The 22,395-nt window shown below is 51.1% G+C and overlaps 1 protein-coding gene across 5 annotated transcripts in view; it reads right to left on the bottom strand.

The window, feature by feature from the left end:
- The window catches only part of SMCO4 (single-pass membrane protein with coiled-coil domains 4), a 70,835-nt gene extending 49,579 nt beyond the window's left edge, over positions 1-21,256 (bottom strand). Inside the window, exon 1 of one of the 5 annotated variants that reach the window (XM_032357124.1) lies at positions 20,987-21,256. In XM_032357124.1, coding sequence (XP_032213015.1) covers positions 20,987-21,182 — 196 coding nt within the window. In that variant the 5' untranslated portion in view covers positions 21,183-21,256. Of the gene's footprint in view, positions 1-20,605; positions 20,778-20,943 lie in introns of those variants that run through there. The other 4 variants (XM_032357118.1, XM_032357119.1, XM_032357125.1 and 1 more) reach the window with 4 other exon arrangements.
- Between the last annotated feature and the right edge of the window lie 1,139 nt (positions 21,257-22,395).

Below are 22,395 nucleotides of genomic sequence, written 5' to 3'. Positions count from 1 at the left end.
CTGGCCAAGCCAGGCCTCCTGGAAGACCTTCCACTGATAATATTAGTGCTCGTGTCCACAACGATGGTTCCCACGTGCTTTAGAGTTCACACGCAAACATTCCACAGACTTGCAGGCACTGGCACTGTTATTAGCCCATTTCATAGATGGAATGCAGACAGGTGAAGCTACTTGCCTCAAGTCACACAGCACAGGCAGATCTGGGACAACAGGGATAAAGCTGGAGGGTATTATACCAAGTGAAAGAAGCCAGACACAGAAAGAGACATACCGTACGATCTCACTTACACGTGGGATCTAAAAAACGTCAAACTCATAGAAAGTGGAGGGTAGAATGGCGCTGGCCAGGACCTGAGGGGCAGGCTGAATGGGGAGATGATGTGAAAGAGAACAATTTAAGATGAATGATTCTAGGGGTCTAAAGTACAGCCCGGTGACTATAGTTAATAATACTGTATAGTATAGTTGAAATCTGCCAAGAGTGGCTCGTAAGTGTTCTCACCACACACACAAAAAGTAGTAACTATAGGTGAGCCGATGGGTGCTACTTAACTGGATTGTGGTAATCACTTCACAATGTAGTGAAATCTTCACACTGGATTCCCGAGAGACATGCTCTTGATTTGTTAATTCTATCTCAATAAAGCTGGGAAAAATAAAGGGGGGGAAGAGCAGCAAAGCATGGCTGGAGATGTAGGTCTAGCTGAATGAAGTCTGTGCTCTTAACTATGTACTTGACTGTCTCCAAACCAGGGAGAAAGTCACATTTCTGACTAAAATATACACCTAAAGCTTCCTACCATTGAATAATACTTAGCGTCTACTACCCTTCCCTCCCAAGATTCAAAATCAGCACTAAGGGACACAAAGGACAAAAATGTTTTAACTCTGGGGCAGAAAGAGAGGTCACAGCTCCCCAGGCTACGCGATGGTAGTGAACAGACTTGGACTTGAAAAGCAGGGCTAATGCTCCAACCAAGGCCCCCTGGGGTTTTGCCCAGTGTCTTCAAAACATCACATATTTACTTTCCTACAGTTAATTCTGACTGGGCAGTGGCACTGCTGGGCCCTGGTGGCAGTTTCAGAAATCAGGATTTATTCAGATCTTGGTGCTTTCACTGAAAATTGTCATGACTACTAGACCCAAGAGCACCAATTTAATCCTATACATGGCTACGTTCCACTGCAGAGAATAGTTCCTTCTGAGTGTGTGTCTGTGTGTGTGCGCGCGAGCGCGCGCACACACACACGTGGGAGCACGCATGCGTACACATAGTTACAACAAACAACAACAAAGACCTGTGACGTTACATTGAAACTGTTGCTGATTAAATAAAAAGCACCCAGCTTTTTCTAAGCAATGCCATTTCCATTCTCAGATGCCACAGGGATAGTCCTAGCTCGTTGCACCTGGAAAATGCTGTTTTCTCTAAATCACGAAACCAGACCATTTCCCTGCACTCAGACACCGACTCGCCCTGCACCAGCCACTTCCCTTCCCCACACGACAGCCACGGGCTCAGCCTTCCAGTGCAGTTCAAGATCTATAGCCATCACAGAACTGCAGCTCCAGCAGCGGCTTCCCACAGTGGACCCGATGTGAGTCACTGTGTCTCTCTTAACAGTCACTGTAAGAACAAGAGCAGTGACAATGCTTCCAAACCACTTATCAGATGTCAAGCCCTGTGTTAGAGGCTGCAAACTTGCGTTCTCTCGCTTCGTCCTCACGAGACCTCGGAGGCAGGTGCCCTGATCACGCCAAGCTTAAAGATGGAGACAGTGAAGCTAAGGAGGGTTAAAGAAATTGTCCAAAGCCACGTGCCTGGACACTGCACACCCAGAATGCAAACCCAACTTCCTCAGACTTAGAGTCAAGCTGTCAACTATCCCATGCCTGGTGTCTGCCTTTTTCTTCACATGCAAAGCACGACAGAAATACCACCTCCCTTGTCTCCTGGTGAGAACACTGGACAGTGTAGGGTGGGTTCTGACTTCTTCCAGTCTGAAGAAGGAGGGAGAAATATAGTAAGTGCTCTCAGACAGACTGATGGACCAACTACATACTCAGCACTGGGTTAAGGATGCAGGGAACATGGGCACCTGGGTGGCTCAGTCTGTTAACAGGCTGCCTTTGGCTCAGGTCATAATCCCAGCGTGCTAGGATCAAGTCCCACGTTGGGCTCCCTGCTCAGCGAGGACCCTACTTCTCCCTCTCCCTCTGCTGCTCCCCCTACTTGTGCTCTCTGTCAAACAAATAAATAAAATAAAATTTTAAAAAGATGCAGGGAACATAAAAAGAAAGAGAAAACAGATCCCTGCCCCCTAACACCTTACAATCTAAACTATAATGATCTAAACTATAATCCCTGTGTTTCTAGGACATTTTTTACCATGACCCATAGGCAGAAATGTATTTCCATCGTGATCTAGGGCAAACATGCATTATCAGCCTTACCATCTGTGATGTACTGATAGTTTTTACTCTGCCCCTTTCCTTTTCTTTTCTTTATGTGTCAACCCACTAAATTGATTGTGTGACTAAGGATCCTGGATGACAGCTTGAAAAGCCCTGTTCTAGAATGCCCCATTTTAGCTCTAATTTAAAAAAAAAAAAAAGTGAGGAAGTTCTTCCTTAGATCTAATTTAAGTTTCTAGGACTGTCAGGTTAATTAAGTTTGTATGGCTGGCTATGTCACTGGGCAGAGATGGCCCTCTATCAGATTAGTGGAGGGCCGGGAACCTGGGCTTACTTGCCTGCGGGTCAGCTGGGTGACTCCTCCAGATCTTGGCCTCAGGAGAGACCACCACTCACCGGGGGCTTATTACAAAGCGCCTATCCCGGACTTTGAGCCTCCCAAGCCCCTCGCGGCTCCCAGCGCCCCCTGGTGGTTCAGGGCCAACTCTGCAAAATCAACGGCCCACGCACAGCAATGCTAGGACCGCTAAAACTCTGGGTCTGTCTCCCTGACAGGGATGCAGCTCCCGGAGGCTGGAAGGCAGGTGAATTGCTCCACAATTGCTCCACGTCACACGGCGAATACGCAGAATTAGAATCCCCAAAGATCGAAAATCACAAGTCGCCTGCCTCGTTCCTCTGGAATTTGCCCTATACTTGCCTAGACTCACACAAGGAGTGGGTGGGGAGGATGGAAGGCCTCCCATGAGGTCTTCAGAGAGGTTAAGGCTGAGTCCGCTAGGTGCCTACATAGGCCTTCTAGAGGCAAAGCCAGAAGGCGTCAAATTTAGATAATCATATAATCACTGTATGCGTGTATACTAAAAGTACTGATGTGTGCAATGCGCACAGCTAAAATACTTGTTTCTAAAATCCTGTTTCTGCACTTCTTCATTTTTTTAAATGCGCCTGGGCACTCGAGAGTGGCTCTGTAGTTAACATGGACTTCCCAGAGCTCTGGTTCCCAGAAAATGAACCACACGCCACTACCATTCCCCAAAACCAAAAAGAAAGGGAAAATCTTGGAAAGATGCAAAATAAGGGTTCTTTATGGTTCCTTATGCTTCGTCCTCTCCTCACTTTGCGGGGGGGGGGTGGGGGGGTGGGGGGAGTTGCTTGCAGGAAAGGACAAATACTACAGCTCCGAGGTGGTGGGGAGGGGGGAGGAGGGGGGAGGAGGGGGAGGAGAGTTTCTCAGGCCTCTGCTTCTGGAGCTGGGATCTGTGGCAGCTCCCCATCACAGGGGGTTAAAGATAGAAAGTAATAATCCATTCACTGAGTCCCGAGGGATTTTTATGTACACTGTCTCATTTACATCTTTTTGGTGTCAGTCCACCCCGATTTCTAGGATACAGACTCAGATGAAGTGAAAATCCAGGGAAAGGCTGGGAGGGACACCAGGATGGGTGCAGACACTCCTTACAGGGAGACCCACTGGGAACCAGCTTGCGGGGACAGCACTGCAAGAGGGGCTTCTCTCACTTTCCAAACACATCTGATTTTTTTTTTTAAGATTTAATGTATCTATTTAACAGAGAGAGACACAGCAAGAGCAGGAACCAAGCAGGAGTGGGAGAGGGAGAGGCAGGCTTCCTGCCAAGCAGGGAGCCTGATGTGGGGCTCAATCCCAGGACGCTGGGACCAAGTGCTACACTGGAGGCAGACGCTTAACGACGGAGCCACCCAGGCACCCCCACTCCTGATTTTAAATAAACACCTCCTCTGGCGTTTTCTAAGAAACTTTCAGAGGAACCTATGGGGTGTGCTGCCTGAAAGTCTCAGGTCTATGGCATCCCTTAAGAATCCCTGTCCATAAAGTGGGGGGGACAATGTCTTGCTGGGGATACTCAGGGAGGCGATGCCTCTGCAAAGCAACTAAACATATATATTTACATGCCGGCAAAGAGAAATGGCCGCGGGCAGCAGCATTATTGCCAGAACTCTACGAGGAGCTTAGAGGGGCCAGAGAGAAAGACACAGCAAATACTCCCTCCAAATGCTTGTGTTTACTCCTCCAGAACATAGAAAAAGTGTGGAATACTGAAGACGGAGAAATATTTGAGTCCACAGCTGGGACACATAGATGAGGAGGTTAGAAGACTCCGTTACCACCTGCGTGACCTAGTGGAGCTCACCATCTCACCGCACTCACCCAAGGCCTCAGGCAAGAACACCCGAGAAAAAGAGGGAAACGGGAACAATGAAGAGTAAAATCTGAGAATTCTGGGGTCCAGTGACATCCGAGTGACAACCTAACACAGAACTCCAGTTCCGCATGGAAGTGGTTTTGGGTTGGGGGGGGGGCCTGTATCCCCAACACCCGCAGCTGGGAGGGCACACCTCGCCTCTGAACAGGCCCGGAACCTCCCCGCCCTGCCCCCAGCTAGGGATGTCTTCTGGCCACAGGGCTCCCAAGACCAGGGTGGTGTGGTACCAAGGGCCAGACTCTGGTCAGGAGACACGGAGGGCAAGTCTCTGGCCTTGCTACTTACATGGTTGGGCTGTGCGCAAATTACAGCGCCGCTTTGATTCTTCCTTCACCTGGGGAAGGGACACAATAATGTCCATTTTTCAAGGTGGTGATGAGGATTCAATGAGGTAAATGTACGCCAAAGGTTCAGCACACATTAAATTGGCAACTGGCTGCCATTAGTAACATAAGCAGAAGTCAACTAACACTGGGTAAAAATTATTTTGGATTTTTTTTTTGAAGATTTTATTTATTTATTTGTGTGTGAGAGAGAAAGAAGGAGAGCACAAGCAGGGGGAGGGGCAGAGGCAGAGGGAGAAGCAGGGAGCAGGGAGCCCGATGCAGGGCTCGATCCCAGGACTCTGAGATCATGGCCTAAGCCGAAGGCAGCCACTTCACCCACCCACGTGCCCCCAATTAAATTGGATTTCTTAAAAGAAAAAGGTTTACATGAAGTTAGTGAGGATCAACGATTTTCAGAAAATTCAAAGAAGCGGGGTGGAAAACAACTGCACGCCCGCGGCCTCTGAAGGTTTTTGAAACCTCTTCACCGACGACTCTCCTGCAGGAATAGAGAAGTGGAAGATCTCGTTACCTCCAGACTCTTCACACTTTATAAATACACCACACGACCAACCAGAGAGCGCTCGCTGCCAACCTCCTGGACAAACAAGTCCAACAGGATTTGATCCGGAAATTAAATGGCCATACAGCCCGGCCACACACGGTTCAAAATAGATACCCATGACCTACTTAGTCTTCGAGTACCGTGCTGAAAGCCAGAAATAAGTGGAGGGAGAGACAAGGCCACTGACTTAGCAGACCCTGCACAACCCCCTGGCTTTCCTGTCACATGAAATGTGCACAGAAAGAGCAATGACTCAAAAGACCATCTGGGGGGGTGACGAGACAGAATTTGCTAGTCAAGACATCCCACTAACAACTCCTCAACTCTGGCCAGCACCAGCAATGCATTTTCATTTCGTTTAGACCAAAGGCTACATTTCTCCCAACAGTCACTTGTCAAGCCACATATCTTTGCCCTCATAACTGTCCTGACTATGTGCATCTTTCCCATAAACAGGGGCTTTGGGGGGAGTAAGTCCCCACCTGCTTTATCTTGAGATTGTGTCCAGGGTCCTGCACAGTGTCTTCACATGGGGAGAACGAGCACTCCATCCATCATGAGAAGATGAGCTCCTTTCCCTTCACCACCAGTGCAGCCTCGGGATCATAGCCTGCTCATATGCTGGGCCGCTCAAGGTCACAGACTCGGTGTCTGGTATAAAGACAAGGAAGACAGACAAGCCCAGAGAAAGCTGCTGTGTACTTTCAACGATCACATGGCTACAAAATGATCTCCAGCAGGACAGTTCACTGCAGGGAGATGTGAGTCTTGGGGAGGGCGAATCCGAGGACCTCGAGAGAGACACACATTCTAGAAAATCTCAGAGCATCCCAACCTACAGTACTAGGCCAACAATGGAATATGATTCTTCACCAACTGGAAACAAGGTGATGGTCAAAGCGAAACCCGCTACTCTTCACCTTCATGTCTGTCCTCCTCAGATCTCCACGGTCAGCCCTAGCCACCCCTCTCTGCCACAGCACGACCAAAATTCCCGTCCTCGAAACTTGCCTGATAGTGCTCTACTTGACTTAGCACTTTCCCCACATCCCAACCTGTCACCATCGACGATCGTGGAAGGCAAGCAGAACAAGCATTTTTACTACCCACTTAGAAATGAGGAAACTGAGGTCAAGGCATGTCGACCACAGGGTGACATTAGTCCTAAGGCACAGACCTTCGAACTCCAAGCGCAGACTGGATGAACCAGGCAGCTGAGCCCCAAGCCACTGCTCTTTCCAGAGCATCCCGCTCTGCGCACCTTCTGGAAGAAGTCTAACACCCAGCACCACCCAATACAGTGGCCCACTGCTTCAGCCTTCATCAGCCCTGGCACCTGCATCAGCCACATGTATGCTGAGCCAAGCTGACCAGCCACCTCCATGACGGACACACAGAACTCAACCCTAGGACTTCCAGAGAGATCAACATGAGTGAGCTGGCTTTCTGCAGTCAAGTAGTGAGCATGGGGCAGGGTAAGTAAGTGACCACAGATCCCAACAACCACTAGCCAGAAATCCCAGAGCACTGAGTCTCCAGGTCCTAAGTTCAAATCCTGTCTCTGAAACTACACAGTCTCTGTGATTTGAGGCAAGCAACTTTGTTTTTCTAGTTTTAGCTTCCTCATTTATAAAATTGAGGAGCTAAAAAAAGGGATCCCACAGAGAGTGTACTTAACACCACAGGACTATATATTTAAAAGTTGGTAGAAAGGTAAATTTCATGTTATATATAATCTACCACAATTTAAAAAATAGGTTAACATTTGTTTTTTTAAAAAAGAATCTTACAGATTCCTAGTGAGGATTAAATAAGATAGAGTGGCAACTTCTTACAGTGTCTATCACATATTAAATCCTAGTCTATTTATTATTTACAGTAATTTTAATAGTTTCTATTATAAAGACAATACATTCGAAAATTTTCCAGTTATTCCGAACTCCAGTGATAATCTCCAAGATAAAGTTCTTTATAGTATTTCTCCTACGCATGGACATTTCTTAAATTTGGAATGTAAAATTTTCAGAATTCTATAGTCAGGACCCATTCTTTTCTGCCTTATCAGTAATCACAAAAATAATTCTCACCACGATATCCAGAAATAAAGGGGCTTTGTTCAAGGCAGGGCTGCAAAGTTGCATAAAACTTGAGACAGGAACGAGGAACTCACATTGAATGACTGGAGACGCCTTCTTCCAGAGCGAGGAGAGACATTTATGCCAAATCCCCTGCCACCTGTTCTTCCTCTCTCCATCAAAGTTCACCCAGAAAGTCCACACTCAGGGGGACGGGGTGCTGGCCAAGCAGCCCGAAGGCCACGCGGGAGCTCTGTGGAAGGCCCGCATGTGTCAGGCTCAGAGGGATAAAGAGCTCCTGTTCTTGGTGCCCCCAAGGAGCTCTTACTGTGACCAGGAGAGATGGTGCGGGCCAATCACCCCAGGACCCCTGCATCCCAGGGGGCGGGCAAGGTGGGAAGGCATCCGGGGAGGAGAACCAAGAAGGGAGACACTCATTCCAAACATTTCACCCAACCGTCAGAGCAAAAGATGAGACAAGTGAGGCCCAAGGAAGCCAGTGATGTTCCCAAGGCCATAGCATGGAGACCAGTCCTAGGAGACCGAGGTCTCAGGGCCATGGGCAAACTCACAGCATTGCTGCTGCCTGCTCAGGGCCCATCAAAAGAGGTCAGGGCCTGCATCCAGTAGATCCTGCCCATCAACAAATATTTATTGACTGCATGCTTGACACAAGTCAGTGCAGAGAAAAAGCCCTCCACCCCCATCCCAGGGCCACAGGACAAGGAAGCTATTCCGTGGGAGAAGCCTGTGTGGCTCCCACTCTCCTGCAAGGCTTCTGCCTCTCACAAGGCCAGACTCTAGACTCTCTGGGGGTGCTACCTGAGTCAAAACTTCCCGTAGTGTCTGGCAGAGACGGCTGCACCGTTTAAAAGGCAGCTCCTCTCAGGAAGTGCTTTTGATGTGTGAGGGGAAGCTCCCCCAGAAATAACTCTGAAGGAAGAATTATAATCTCACCGAACACCTTGTTAGTGTTCATTTTCTGGCCAAGAATAGACCTCACAACTTCGATTGTGTCTGGGTGTACATTTTGTTGAGGTGGGGGGGGCGACAGGGGAAACACGTGAGTGGTGCCCAAAGGCAACTTCTGGAATCCTCCAGGAGAGCAGCTGCTCCCGGCCCTGGGGGATTCTATTTCCATCTCTGCTCACACAGAATTCTCTTCACAAGTGCTGCTTTCGCAGGGGGGTGACGGGGCCGGTGGCCTCCCAGATAACCTCCCTGAGTGGGCCGCTCCTGGCACTCCATGACCAGGTGGAGGCAGGGAGGAGGGCCTGACAGCAAGCCCACCCACAGCCCACTTCTCTGGGGCCCTAATCACAAACGTGCCTGGCCCTTTCCTCCTGAGGCCCAAGGAGAAAATTAAATGTCAGCCAGATAAAGAGATTTCCCTTCAGCTCTGATGCCAAGAATCTGAAGTACGATTCCCCCAGCCACCCAGCAAACAGATTCGGCACAGGCCTCGGGCCCCAAGGCTGGGCGTGTTGAAGACTCGCCACTGCCTGGAGTTCCTCTTCAGTGATACTCAGATGGCAGGCCTCACTGGTTCTAGAGCAAAAAGAACAGCGTGGAAAACTCTGCAGGCCAGTCACAGCTCGGGCAGCGGAGACCGCCGGCCCCAGGCCCCTGGCAAGGGCATAGCTCCCTCAGGCTCTCCACAGGTCCTTCTGGGCATGCCTCCCTGCCCTGTATTTTCAAGGCCAAATGCGGCCTAATGCCCAAGGGAGCTGACTCGACTCTTTTCACAGCATAGTGACTTTATCCATGGAAGGATCGGGGGAGCTAAACACACTGAGCTCACACACTGACCTCAGCATTTTCTAAATCTGCGGGGTGATAAACACCTTCACGGAGGCCTAGCAGGCACCAGGCAGGAGAAAAAGCAGCTCCCAGCAGGCCTGACACACACGAGTTTCCTGGCACTCCCAGCCACCCAGAGCCTGGTCTGGCTACTTTCTCTTCTAATATGCTTGTGGTTTCAGGGTGGGGAAGTGGGTGGGTGGAGACATCTCAAAGGACCGAGAACAGGAAAGGGCAGTGGATCAAGGGTCACCAGAGCACTCACACTTCAAAAAGAAAGCACAGAGAAAAGAGGGGCTCCTCTCTGGGTGCACACACACCGTCCTGTGACGGCCGTCTGAATCTGGAAAGATCCCAAGCTGAGCGGAGCACTGCCAGACCCGCTTCGGTTCATGCTCACAGCCACGAGGGCGGCTCCCACCCCAACAGAGCAAAAGTCCAGAGTCCTCATAAAAGCTGGCAAAGAGCTACCAGGCAATCCCAGATGCCCTCACTTAGCTCCCAGCCCTCAGGCTCTCCTGATCTCACATGCACGTGCACACACAGGACTTTAGCCACACGGGCCCCAAGCTATCCTGGCAGGAGCACACATCCACCTCAAAGCCTCTGCTGCCCCTCCAGGCCACAGCTCCTGCCCCCCACTTCTCCACAGGGAGGTTCAAACCCTGCCTTCTCAACAAGCCCTGCCTGATCCACACCTCCCCACCCTACCTTCTATCCTCTGCACATCCCCTGCTTTTCAGCAGTCATCACCATCCAGATACTGTTCTGGGCTAAAAAGTGTCCCCCCAAAAATCCATGTCCACCTGGGACCTCAGAACACGACCACAGTTGGCAACTGGAGGATGGCAGCCCTTAGGGCAATGACCTTGGCGTTCTTATAAGAGCACAGGAGACACAGACACAGGGAGAAGTCCACGTGGGGACCAAGGCAGAGAGCAGAGCTATGCTGCCATCAACGAAGGACACCAAGGCCTGCCCGCAGCCACCAGGGGCTCCGACCACCCCTTGGAGCTTCCAGAACCATCAGCCAGCCAGTCTGTGGTGCTTGTTACAGCAGGCCCAGGAAACTCATACATGGATGGACTATGAATTGTAACTACTGATTCCCTGCCCCATCCCCCACTAGAGAATAAACCCCGGAAGAACAGGATTTTAGCTTCTTTGGTTCAGTACCAAATGCCTAGACACAGAAAAGTGTCTGGCCCATTCTGAGTGAATGAAGACAAGCTTAGAAGGGAAGCAGGGGTATTGTACCCATCCTGAAGAGGACAAAACTGAGAGGCAAATGCTCTAACTCTGCTCAGAGACAGAGAAGCCAGGGTGAGAACTGCATTGGGACCTTGTTTGTTCATCTGACAAATGACACTGAGCTCCTCCAGGTGCGAAGTGTTATGCTAGCCCTCGGGAGGGCTGTCACATGCAGGGATTGCCACCTGCACATGTGGGTGGAGGGGCAAGAAGGGTGGACCCCTGGCTCAGCCGGCCCCCAGTGAGGACTATCACTCCGGGTCTCAGTGTCCTCACCGGCAACCTGAAGGGTGGATAGAAGCCAGGCCCACCAGCTCTCTAAGGGGTAAGCAAGCCTTGTTTTCATTTGTGCTACTTCTCAGACCTGCAGAGCCCAGAGGAAATCTCCATTCTGCTGCCTCTACATTTGGGGCCGGATGTTTGGCACCTACCGCACACTGCTTTGAAATCCCTCCCACCACAGGCCATGTCTCATTCGCAGAATTCATTTTCACACACACGATTTAGCCCCTTGTCACATGGCTCTGTATCCTGAGCTCCACAACCCACGCCTTCTGCCCAGGTCCCATCCACGTCCCTGCTGGCTGGCTGCTGATAGGCCCCCAGACAAGCTCACGCATGAAGCTTGGCTCCCACGAGTGAAGTTGCCCTTGTACCCTCTGGACCTCAGAAGCCCGGCCTGCTTTGGAGGGCACAGGTGTAGCTTTCTTCGTGCTCAACCAAGACCTCCGGTTTGTGGAACCAACCAGCAGCGAACAAATGAGGGACTTCGGGTGAACTTGCCGTACTCATAAGAACGCGTGCACACATGTGTGTGGACATCACCCGAGAGCAGTGCAATTACAGGTGAGCAGGGGTACAAACCAGCACAGACATCAGCTAGGGGCCAGTGCCACCAGCAATGTCACCAGGCAGGTCAAAGCACGAGCACTGGAGCCAGGCCGACCCGAGTCAGAATCCCAGCCCTGCCTCATCTTGACCTGTACCTGACTTTATCTCTCTGAATGTCAGTGATCTCACCTCACAAGGGCCTCAGGAGGGGCCGCTGACAGAGCACCAACACTCTGAGGTTCTCTTTTCCTGCACCTGGAAACAGGCAGTATGTGGCACATGGGGAGGGGGCGCGGCTGAGAAAAGTCTCAACCCCATGGAGAAGGAGAGCTGGACCCCATCTCCCCTCTGAAACAGCCAGCCGTGTGGCGCGGGGAACACACTTCACCTTTCAGGCCCTCACTCAGCCTCCCCAGAAACAGAAGGGAGAAGTTGTACTAAGGAACCCCTAACACTCAGTCTACCTAAAAAAAAAAACAACGAAAATTTCTCGGCATCATGGGGACTTTGGGGTTTCACAGCAGGAGGTTTGGTGAGAGCAGAGAACGTAACACCTGCTCCCCTGCCCCTGCAAACGTTCCCCACCAAAACCTTCTGCCTTCTCCCCTTCTTTAGTCCCACAACTCCAACTGATCCCAAGCTGGCTCTAGTCACCTACTGATCTCCTGATGCCCCTCTTTAATCACCACACTCTTATTATTTTGATATTTAGCTCATGTAATACACACTATGGATTTATAAACATTTATTAAGGAAAAGGGACACAGAGCATACTTACCAAGTACTTACTGGGTAATATGCTGAGAGCTTTACAAACATTACTGTCCATATCCTAACAACAACCATGTCAGGTAGGTACTGATATGATCCCAGTTTACAGATGAGGAAACTGAGACCCAGGCAGAAAACAGAACTTTGCTTAAGTCACACAGCCATAAATGGCTAAGCACAGGCAGGAATCTGGCTTGGCCTGTCCCTAGAGCTTCCACACCACCCTGGGCTGACTCCTCCATCACTCCTCTCTGGCCCCATTTACCCTCTGGCAGGTAAAGAACACGGTCAGGCAGGAATCCAGAGCTACCCAAAGCCCACTGGACTGTTCAGCCTGCAGAGTCGGCCTGGGTGAGCCCAATCATGGGGGCCTCTAGAAGCCTCCTCTACCAGGTCAGCCCCCCAGAACACCTTCTAAGAAACCATGGCTTCTCCCCAAGGCACCCAGCTAAGAGACAACCCGTCATAACAGTCCCGCAACAAGCCAGGATGGAGGGAGACCACCACACCGCTGGAGGAAAAGAATCTTGCTTTACATATTCCTGAAGCCTCTTCCAGACAGAAGAACGTCTGATTTTCCAGCCCACCATCTTTAAATGTCCTCCCAATTCAGCCGTCCAGCCTTGAATCCCTGCGTCGACAATCCAGGACCCACCAGTCTCCAGAGGCTGCTTACACATGCTTGCCTCCTCAGGGAGAGGTTCACAGAAATACTCTGGCAGGTTACGCCAAAATTCAAGTATATAGCCTCTGGGGAAAAGCAGGAAGAATGTGAAACCACAGGCCTCTGCTTCCAGTGACACATTGATACCCCTGGTAGTAGGACCCTCACGCCGCCTGAAGCAGTCTCGGACCTCGAGAGCTTGTCTCCTTCATCCTCCAAGATTACGACGAACTTGGCCACTGAGATCTAGACACTAAATGATGAGTCTCAAGGCCTCACCCAATAATCAATCAAAGGCTTACTAACCCTATTCACTTCTTTCCCCAGAAGAATGCGAATCCATGGAACAATGGGCAGCCTCATAGGCCACTGGTAATTTAAACCAGTATGGTCCTCGTCAGGGAAACCCCTGAAACAGCTGAAACATGTAGCACCCTGGGGCGCCTAGGCTACTCCATTGGTGAAGCGTCTGACTCTTGATTTCAGTTCAGGTCATGCTCTCACGGTTGTGAGATCGAGCCCCGTGTTGGGCTCCACACTCAGCATGGAGCCTGCCTTACGATTCTCTCCTCTCTCTGTCAAAAAAAATGAATGAATGAATGAATGAATGAATGAATGAATGAATAAAAAAATAAATGTATGTATGTATGTATGTGTAGGACCTCTGACATAGCAGTTCCACTCCTAGAGATCCACATGTGTACGTCCATAGCCATGTCCATGTATGAAAACATAATAGCAAAACCAATGAGTTGGTTTACGCGTCTATGAAAAGCAAAAAGCGGGCGAACTCATAAATTATGATCTATTCTATACAATACTTTGTAGCCAAATATGGGACAAATTAAGAGAAAAGAGCTACATGCACGAAAATTCTATACAACATATTGGGCAAAAAGACGAAACAGTGAACAGGGACATAGTGTGGAATCAGTTTCTGCTTACGAAAGAAACAAAACGACACATATCTGTGTCTGGATGGGCTGACGGATGGTTGCAGGCTAGGCAACAAACTGCAAAAATTGGTTCCTTCGGAGGCCCCAGCAGGGCTGCGGCGAGTGGGATAAGGGTGCTGAGGGAGAGAGGATCTTCCATGCTGCTTGAACAGGAGGGTGGGGTACAGCAGCTTCATATACTCACATATTACCTATACTCTTGCGGAGAAAAGCAACCGAACTCCTAATACAAAAGCAGCAGCTGCGACAACAACGCCGGGTTTTCTCTGGTATGAAACGGCCCCACCCATCTGCACAAGTGTTGGTGCCACACTCCAAGGTCTCCCCAAGTTCAATTTCAAAGTCACAGAAGAAAGACTGGATTGAGAGCAGGGCAGGGAATAAGGGCAATGTTGGGGGGCGGGGAGCCAAGAAAAACTTCTGTGAAAGTTCTGCGGAAGCTGAACTCAGCCAAACCTGCTGGGCCCCAAACTTCACTATGCTAACGCCTTCCTCCCCATTAGCACCACAGGACAAGAAAATAACAGAATACCCAAATTTGAGAGAACTCCCTTCTTCCAACAGCAGAGTGGAGGCCAGCAGAGCTTCTCCCAGGGAACCCAAAGCAGCGGCCTGGCCAAGCTCCAGCCTCCCTACAACAGCCCCAGGCACCAGGCTCCTGGAGCGGGGGCGGGGGGCGCAGGGAGCGTAAGACCACCACCACCATCACCCGCCGCAGCCCCAGGCCATTCCCTGGAGCCCCTCCACTTAGGCAGAGGGCCCAAGCATCTTCTCTAGCTCGAGACTGAAATCCAGACTGAACCAGTATACAAATCAAATGTTCTGCCAACAAAGCAGCAACCACGTGGGAAAAGGAGAGAGAAATCAATGGTAGCCTGCCTAAATATATATTTCTTCCTTCTGCTTGCCAGCAGCAGCTCTTCTGTAGATTCAAATATTTGATAGAGATCTTGTTTGCTTCCCAGTAATAATTAAAACAAATATACACACTCCACTAAACACGAAGCAAAGGGAGAACCAACAGACGGGCTTGGCTTAGGGCATAACATTTGAGAAGCAGGCAAGACACTAACCCCCCAGGCACCGATGTGTTCCCAGGAACCAGGCACCCTGTTAGTACAGCAGCCTAACTCGACAGGCCCTGTGTGCACAGCGAGGGCAAGGCCGAGAAAGTTGCTCTCAGGGCACTGAAAAGTGCTTACATCTTGAAAGGAAAGGGTGACCATCCAGCAGAAAGTGGGGGCGTGGAGTCTTCTGCAGTGACTCGCAGCAGAGACAGCTGACTGCAGAAGGCAGAAGCAGACGGTCCGATAAAGGGCCTCGAGATGAGGATAAAGCCCAAATAAAGCTAGAACCTGATCAACCGGCTCAGCCGAGCGAGGAGAAACCATCTAAAGGGCATGGGTATTATGCAGTCTGGAAGAGAGAAGACAGAAGACCAGGCAAGTTTATTACAGAGGCCAGCACTGAAGGAGGGACAGGGCATGAGACCAGCAGAGCCCTGAGGTGGCAAAAGAGCATCCTATGAAGAGGACATGTGGACATCCCAGCCACCAGGACTGATTGCGTCCCCTGGCCCTGACTCTGCTTCACTTGAGTTTGGTGTCCCATCCCTCTCCTACTGCCCCGTGAGGAGTCTGCACCCTTCATGAGAGGGTGGCCCCATCTCCTCCTAGGGCAAGCTCTGTAAGCTCACCCACCACCACTCCCATTTCCTAACCAACCCTCCCCCTATCCCGTGCATACTGGGGGCTACAAGTCACCCCGACCTAGAGACAGATCACCTCTTGGGGAAGAACCACACTAAGGACCACACACCCCTGGTGGGTCCACTGAGTCTACCAGGGAGCAGTGGAGTCTAGAATCCAACCCAGGAAGGCTTCCTTCTCTGGGGACTTTTCCCTTTGACACCTTTCCCTTGGCCTCAGTGCTTGAACCAGCATTTCTGAAAATGAGCTTGGAGGAACCTGGATTCCATCCCCTGAGCTGCTCCTGGAAAAGCAGAAAGGATAAGGCTAGGAGACGAGCTAAGAGAGGGAAGGCACTCTCAGGTTGGACTTGGGCACCTTCCTCTAGCCATTGAAAGAAACCAAAGGGACAATTTTGGTCTACTGAGAGTCTGCATGGAGATCAGAGCTACAGTGGGAGGGGTGAGGAGAGACAAGCATGGGCTGGATTTTGTTCCTCCTTCTCTGAGCTCCCACATCCAAAGGGACAAAACGCCATCCATCCTGACATGTCCCCATTCACCATCACCACTGCCACAGTCAGTGTCTCCGGTTCAAGCCCTCATCACCCTTCCACAGTACCAGGAACTCCAATGGACTCATTTTCCAGTCCCAACTTCCTATCCCACACCACCCATTCTAAAACACAGACCTGACCCCCTCTCCCTAATGAAGAACCCCCAGCCTACAGGACAGAGTCCAGCCCCCACGGAGCAGGCAAGGTCTCTACCTGTGTGGGTACTGGAGTCACACGGGTCACAGTGGACACTCAGACTAACCTTTGGCTGGCTACGTGGACGCACATGTGTTCAGGTGCCCACATCCGCAGCCGTGCGTCGAGGATAGCATGACCAACCAGAGCTGCTGGCAGGATTACATCCAAGCTGTAGACAGCCTTGCTCCTCAAGAACCATGATGGAGATGACTACCTGTCCCCCACCTGGGTCCTGGAGCCTATGCTTTGCCACCTCTTCATAATGAATGACTAGCCATGAACTCAAGGGCAAAGAAGACTCTTAGAGATCTACACACGAAAGGTCACTGACCTAAAGATTAAGCTACCAAAATGGGAAAGAAACCAAAATTAACTCACTATCAAAACAATGCAAGAAGAGGGAAGGAATTGGAAAAGAAGGAAAACATTACTCTGGGGAGGAAATGTTTCTAAAACATATAGTTCTATGATTTTCTGGACATCATTTGTTCCAAAGATTAGGAAGATTACATTTCAAAAGCTCCCAAAGGAGACACTTTTATTTTTTGAAAACTCTTTCTTAATTAATATCTTCTAAGAAGTACTTTTATAGGCTGACGGAATCTTAATAAAATTCTCCGAGAAATTCTGGCATCAGTCACAACAAACACCCTCTTGGAATTTAATTTCCTTTCCAGCATACAACTTACTATGGAAACTCATTTATGATGCCACCACAACCAGTCAAAATCTGCCTGGAGCACAAAAACTTCAAAGCCCCACAAGAGAGCCTTATAGGATGGGATGGAAACTGGCCCCAAACTCAGCCAGATCCTACACCTAACCAAGATTTCCTCACACCGACCTTTCTGGCTTGTACTGTCAGATTCCACTCTTCCATCTCCTGTCCAGCCCTTAGACCACCCTGTCCTCAGCCCACCCTGCCCTCCCACCTTACACTGCGGCTCTTCCAGTGCCTCCTTCCAGCTAGAAATGCTCCCAAACTCAGTATCTTTCTCCCTGCCCAACAAAATGAATGAAAAGGAGACAGGGCACCAAATGCGCAAAGGGAAACCAGCGTCACCCATCTTCAACTTTCTATCAAAGACTGTCCTTTCTAGCTCCTGGTTTTGCTCTCCCTCCTTTTAGATGATGGCAGGACCTAGAATATTTACCATGTGCACTGAGCATTGGAGCAGGAGGGCAAAAGCTGAAAGAATTATTCATAAGTACAAAGATGTACCCCAAAAGCCTTTTTTTTCCCTTGAGGACAATTACTATAGCAAGACTTCATCAATCCCATTATCCCGAGGGCCTGTGAGCAAGGGGAGAGAAAGGGGTGAACGCCAACCTTCACTGAGAACTCACTTAGATCTCAGTTAATATAAGGCAGTGATCCTGATTTTATGTACGAGAACAGGCTCAGAGAGGTTAGGGGATGGGCTCAGGAGGTACGATGAGGCCTATCGGATACCAAGACTCACAGACCCAAGCTTCCAGTACCAAGTGCTTTCATTAAAATATTGCCTGGGCTACAAGATCCTTTACAGCTTACACATTGCTTTTCATATACATTATGTCATTTCCTACCACCACCCTGTAGGAGAGCTAAGAATTCTTTTTCCACTATTACACAAAGGCGATCTGGTTTCAAAGATCATCAGTAAGTTGCACAAGCCAGCTGTAACACTTACAGTTTGTTTCTTCAGTGTCTAGTAAGTGGTAGAGCCTCAAATAGTAACTATTATTAGCTTCATAATTTTCACTAATTTTATAGCCCTTAGTGAAAATAAAACTTACACACACAGACAAGCACACATACATAAACACTATAGATATTCTAAAGATTCAATATAATTAGTTACACATTTACATATTGGGAGAGGACTTAATATTACCACTTCGGACTCAGAGATAACCACTAACTTCAGCCTCCAAGAAACTGACAAAAAAGGATTACTGAAAATGATGTGGTCAAACCCAATACGGATTTTGAAAGCTAATGGAAGAGAACAAAAGGATAGGAGCATTCAAGTTGTGATAAAACACGGAAAGAAAGAAAAAAAAAATCCTCCTCCCCTTCCAGCGTCATGGCTTCCTCATTAATGCGCCATTTGGCCTGGCCATGTCATTTCAACTCTGGGGTGCCCCTCAGTACCCAAACAGGAGAGTCAGCAGATGACCTAGAAGTTCTAGTCCGAGGTTGCCCAGCGGGTCTGGGGTCTGGGGGGAAGTGGAGTAGACACATTATGACTCCAAGTTATTTTTAACGTGCTGCATCCAATGAACTGTTTGCAGAGGAATGACACTCACTTGAAAGGAGACCAGGGAAGAAATGCCGGATGCAACAGGAATCGGCACACGACTTCTCAAACCACAGTGAAAAAGACGATGGAAGTGTGTTGGTACAAGGATCCCAGTATCAGTCAGAAGGAAATCTTTAGTACAATGGCAATGAGAGATCCTGGGGGTGTTCTTCGAGTAAAGCTGCACCAAGACCAACCCAACCGAGCCTCCACTGCAGGCTTGAAAGTTAAAACGAAAGAAAAAAAATTCAGGTCCGCAGATAAGATAGACATAGTTTTTTTCAAAGCATTTTTAACAACTGTAGAGTCAAAACAGCTGGACAGCCACATATGCTAATGGCCTGCATGAGAACAGTATTCATTCTATAAATCTTGTACCAATTATTATTAGTTGTTTATTTTGTTTTGCTGTTTGCGGTCTTTCTTGCATCTTATCTGTTTTAAGTGCCTCCTGGTATCCCTATCATCTGCTGATGCTGAGGTCGTGCGTCTGTTCTAGTCTCACAAGGAAAAAGATTTCAGTCTCCCTCAGAAGCTGACTCCTGTCTAGTTCTGTTTTTATACCCCATTTCAGAGAAAAGGAAACTGAGGTTCAGAGAGGGCCCATCCAAGGTCATCCTCCTTGCTGACAGATCTAGAACTACAACTAGGGTTCAGAAGGCCCAAGGTATGGGTCTCCAGTTCTACCGAAGTCACAAATGACCTGGCATACTTGTGTCCTGAATACCAAGTTTATTTGAAAAAAAAAAAAAAAGAGAGAGAGAGAGAAAAGCGACATGAGTCATCGCTGTTGTCAAGGGGCACCACACAGGCTGTTCTAATAAAGCATCCAGCATCTCCAGAACCACTTGTTTCTGAAATAACCAGCCTCAGTCAGGGAATCAAGGGCCATGTCTTACTCCCCTGAAGGATGCCCCGGACCCCGCGAGCAGCGGAGCCGCTGGCCTTTACGGACCTGCTGGCCCAGCCCCGGGAATCCCTGACATTTCCTATGCAGAGGGAACGAGGTGGGTGGGTGTGGGTGCAAGTCGGAGTTGTGCTTTCAGACAGCGCGCTGCCGTAGTAGTCAGGATTTCACACAGTCCAATCCTGCTCACCCTGGAACCCTAAATATCTCGCCCACTCGGGGATCCCTCCTCAACTTCCCCCGGACAAAAGCACGGCGGTGTGGGAGGTGAACCTGACAAACAGGGAGGGGAGGTACCTGCCCCAAGCGCTGGAGGAAACAACGCTTAGCTCCCTCTCGCACCCCTTAAAAGAACTCCCCATCCGGTCTTCAGACGCCAGAGGTGTCCCCAACTCTCTGAGCCTGACCCCTGTCTCGGGGTCTGCCCCAAAGGAGGCGGAAAGTAGGGAAAGCCCTCTCCTCATCGCTCTACCCAGCCACCCGCTCGCCTCCGCGCCCCCACCGTGCTCGCCCCCCCATGGAGGGCCTCTCTCCCTCCTTCCCTCACCCGCAGGGAGGGACGCCCTCCCCCCGCCACGGCCGGACACTTGCCCATGGCAGCCCGGAGACCCAGCGCGCACCTCCTTTTTCCCCGCCCGCGGAGGAGCCGCGCGGCTCCCGCCTTCCCAAAAGGGGCCCTCCCCGCCGCCGCGCCTCCGGCCCGGGACCGCCCCTCACCGCGTCCCTGCGCCCCCCGGGGTCCGCCCCGCACCCGCACTTCCCGCCCGGCCCACGCGGGCTAGCGGTCCGCCCCAACTTTTCCGGCCGCGGCCCCGTTCCCGCAGCGGCGGGGATTCCCGTCCGGAGCCGCGACTGGCGGGCGGGCTCGCGGCCCCTCGGCCCCCGCCCGCCCCGCCGGCACGAGTTGCGCTCGGGACCGGCTCGGTGCCCGGGCCTCGGCCGGCAACCGGGCGCGGAGGCGGAGCCGGCGTGGCGGGAACCGCGCTGTCCCGGCGCCGGCACCCCCGCCCCGTGCCCGGCGCCCGATCCCTGCGCCCGCCCGCTGCGCCGCCGCGCCGCTCCCTGCCCACCTGCCCGCGGGCGCCGCCGCCGCTCACCTCCTCCCGCGCCGCCGCCGCCGCCGCCGCCGCCACTGCCGGGAATACGTGGCAGTGGCCGCCGCCGCTCGCGCTCCCCGCCTCGCCTCGCCTCTCCTCTCGGCGCCCGCGCGGGCGGCTCCGGCGCGCCGGACCGCAGCGCCAGGCGCCCTCTGCTGCCAGGAAGCCGAATCCTCTCGCCCTAACCCTAACTCGCCGGCCGCCCCCCGCCCGGACCTGGGCCCCAGCTCCCCGCCTTCACCCCGCCCCCGGCCCCCGGCCCCCGCCCCGCCCTGCCCCCAGGCCCGGCCCGGCCCGGCCCAGACTCTCGCCTCCGAGCGGGTTCCGCTGGGCCTCCGGACCAGTGTCGCGTACCGGGCCCGGGCCGCCGCCGCCTCCAGGGAGGCTGCCGTGACCACCCAGCCGCTTGGCGCCGCCGGTACAGGTCATCCTCGGGCTGACACATTTCCTGCTTCTCCGACTGCGTCGCCCACGAGGTACTACAGTCGGAGAGGGGGCGGACGGGGGTGGGTGTCGGGGAGCCAAACACCACGGCTCTCGCGCTCGCCATTCTCTGCGCTAGGGCTGGGTTTGCGCCCTGCTTGGAAAACCGAAGTGCGCAATAAATAACTTGCTGAGGGAACGAAAGAGTGAATGAGTAGAGATTCGTGCAGCTCGCCACAGGAGGCCTTTCAACCTCCAGCGGACGGATATCTTGACCTGGATTTGTTTTTGTAAATTACACAGACACGTGTGCCGCGTAGCTTGAATAAATGGGATTCCGATTTCCCACCTCAGACCAGCACCAAAGCCGTGCAAAGCCCACAGCTAAATGTTATACGGGGCATTTAGTCAAACGGACTGAGGGTTTGGGCTCTACCACTCAGAAGCCAGGAAATCTCTGGGAAACCGGTCTCCGTGGGCACAGTTACCTCATCTATAAATTAAGAATAATAAAACCTACGTCCAAGGCGTTGTTGTGAGGATTAGATGAGGTCATGGCTTGTATGCAAAGCTCTTTGCCCAGCTGCCCTGCCACACACACACACACACACACACACACACACACACGCACACGCCACGTAACAGTAGTGTCTAAAATGGTCACGATTTTTACGATTATTACTGATCTAGTAGGTAATAAAAACTATAGACGAGGGGCACCTGGGTGGCTCAGTGGGTTAAGCCGCTGCCTTCGGCTCAGGTCATGATCTCAGGGTCCTGGGATCGAGTCCCGCATCGGGCTCTCTGCTCAGCAGGGAGCCTGCTTCCCTCTCTCTCTCTCTCTCTGCCTGCCTCTTCATCTACTTGTGATTTCTCTCTGTCAAATAAATAAATAAAATCTTTAAAAAAAAAAAAAAACTATAGACGAAACGTTTAAAAAAAAAAAAAAAAGGCTACCTTTCACCTGAGGACAGCCTTAATATCCTGTACCTGTGGGACTGTCACCCGCCCAAAAGGCCTCTCCAGTCCCTCCTCACCACCAAGAATTCTCTGGTGTTGATTGTTTAAAGAGCCCAAGAACTGGCTCTCTTGCAGGGTTTTCAAGCAGCCTTTGGCTGGCCAATGTCTTCATTAACAAGTGTTTATTTTATTGCAAAGGGAGGCCAACTTTTCACTTTTGACTGTCCGCTTCCTGCTCCTCACTTAAGGCAGCTTTGAGGAAAGTGTCCTGCCCTCAGGTGGGACTGGGCTGGCCAGCCCATCCCCCTTGGGCTTTGGGCACCTCAGTTCCCTCAAGGGTGAACTGTAGAGAATGACCCTTATCTGGGGCATTGAGAGAG

This window comes from Mustela erminea, chromosome 9 (assembly GCF_009829155.1).
Source record: "Mustela erminea isolate mMusErm1 chromosome 9, mMusErm1.Pri, whole genome shotgun sequence".
Classification (NCBI taxonomy): Eukaryota; Metazoa; Chordata; class Mammalia; order Carnivora; family Mustelidae; genus Mustela; species Mustela erminea.
This window is presented reverse-complemented; position numbering and strand designations above follow the sequence as displayed.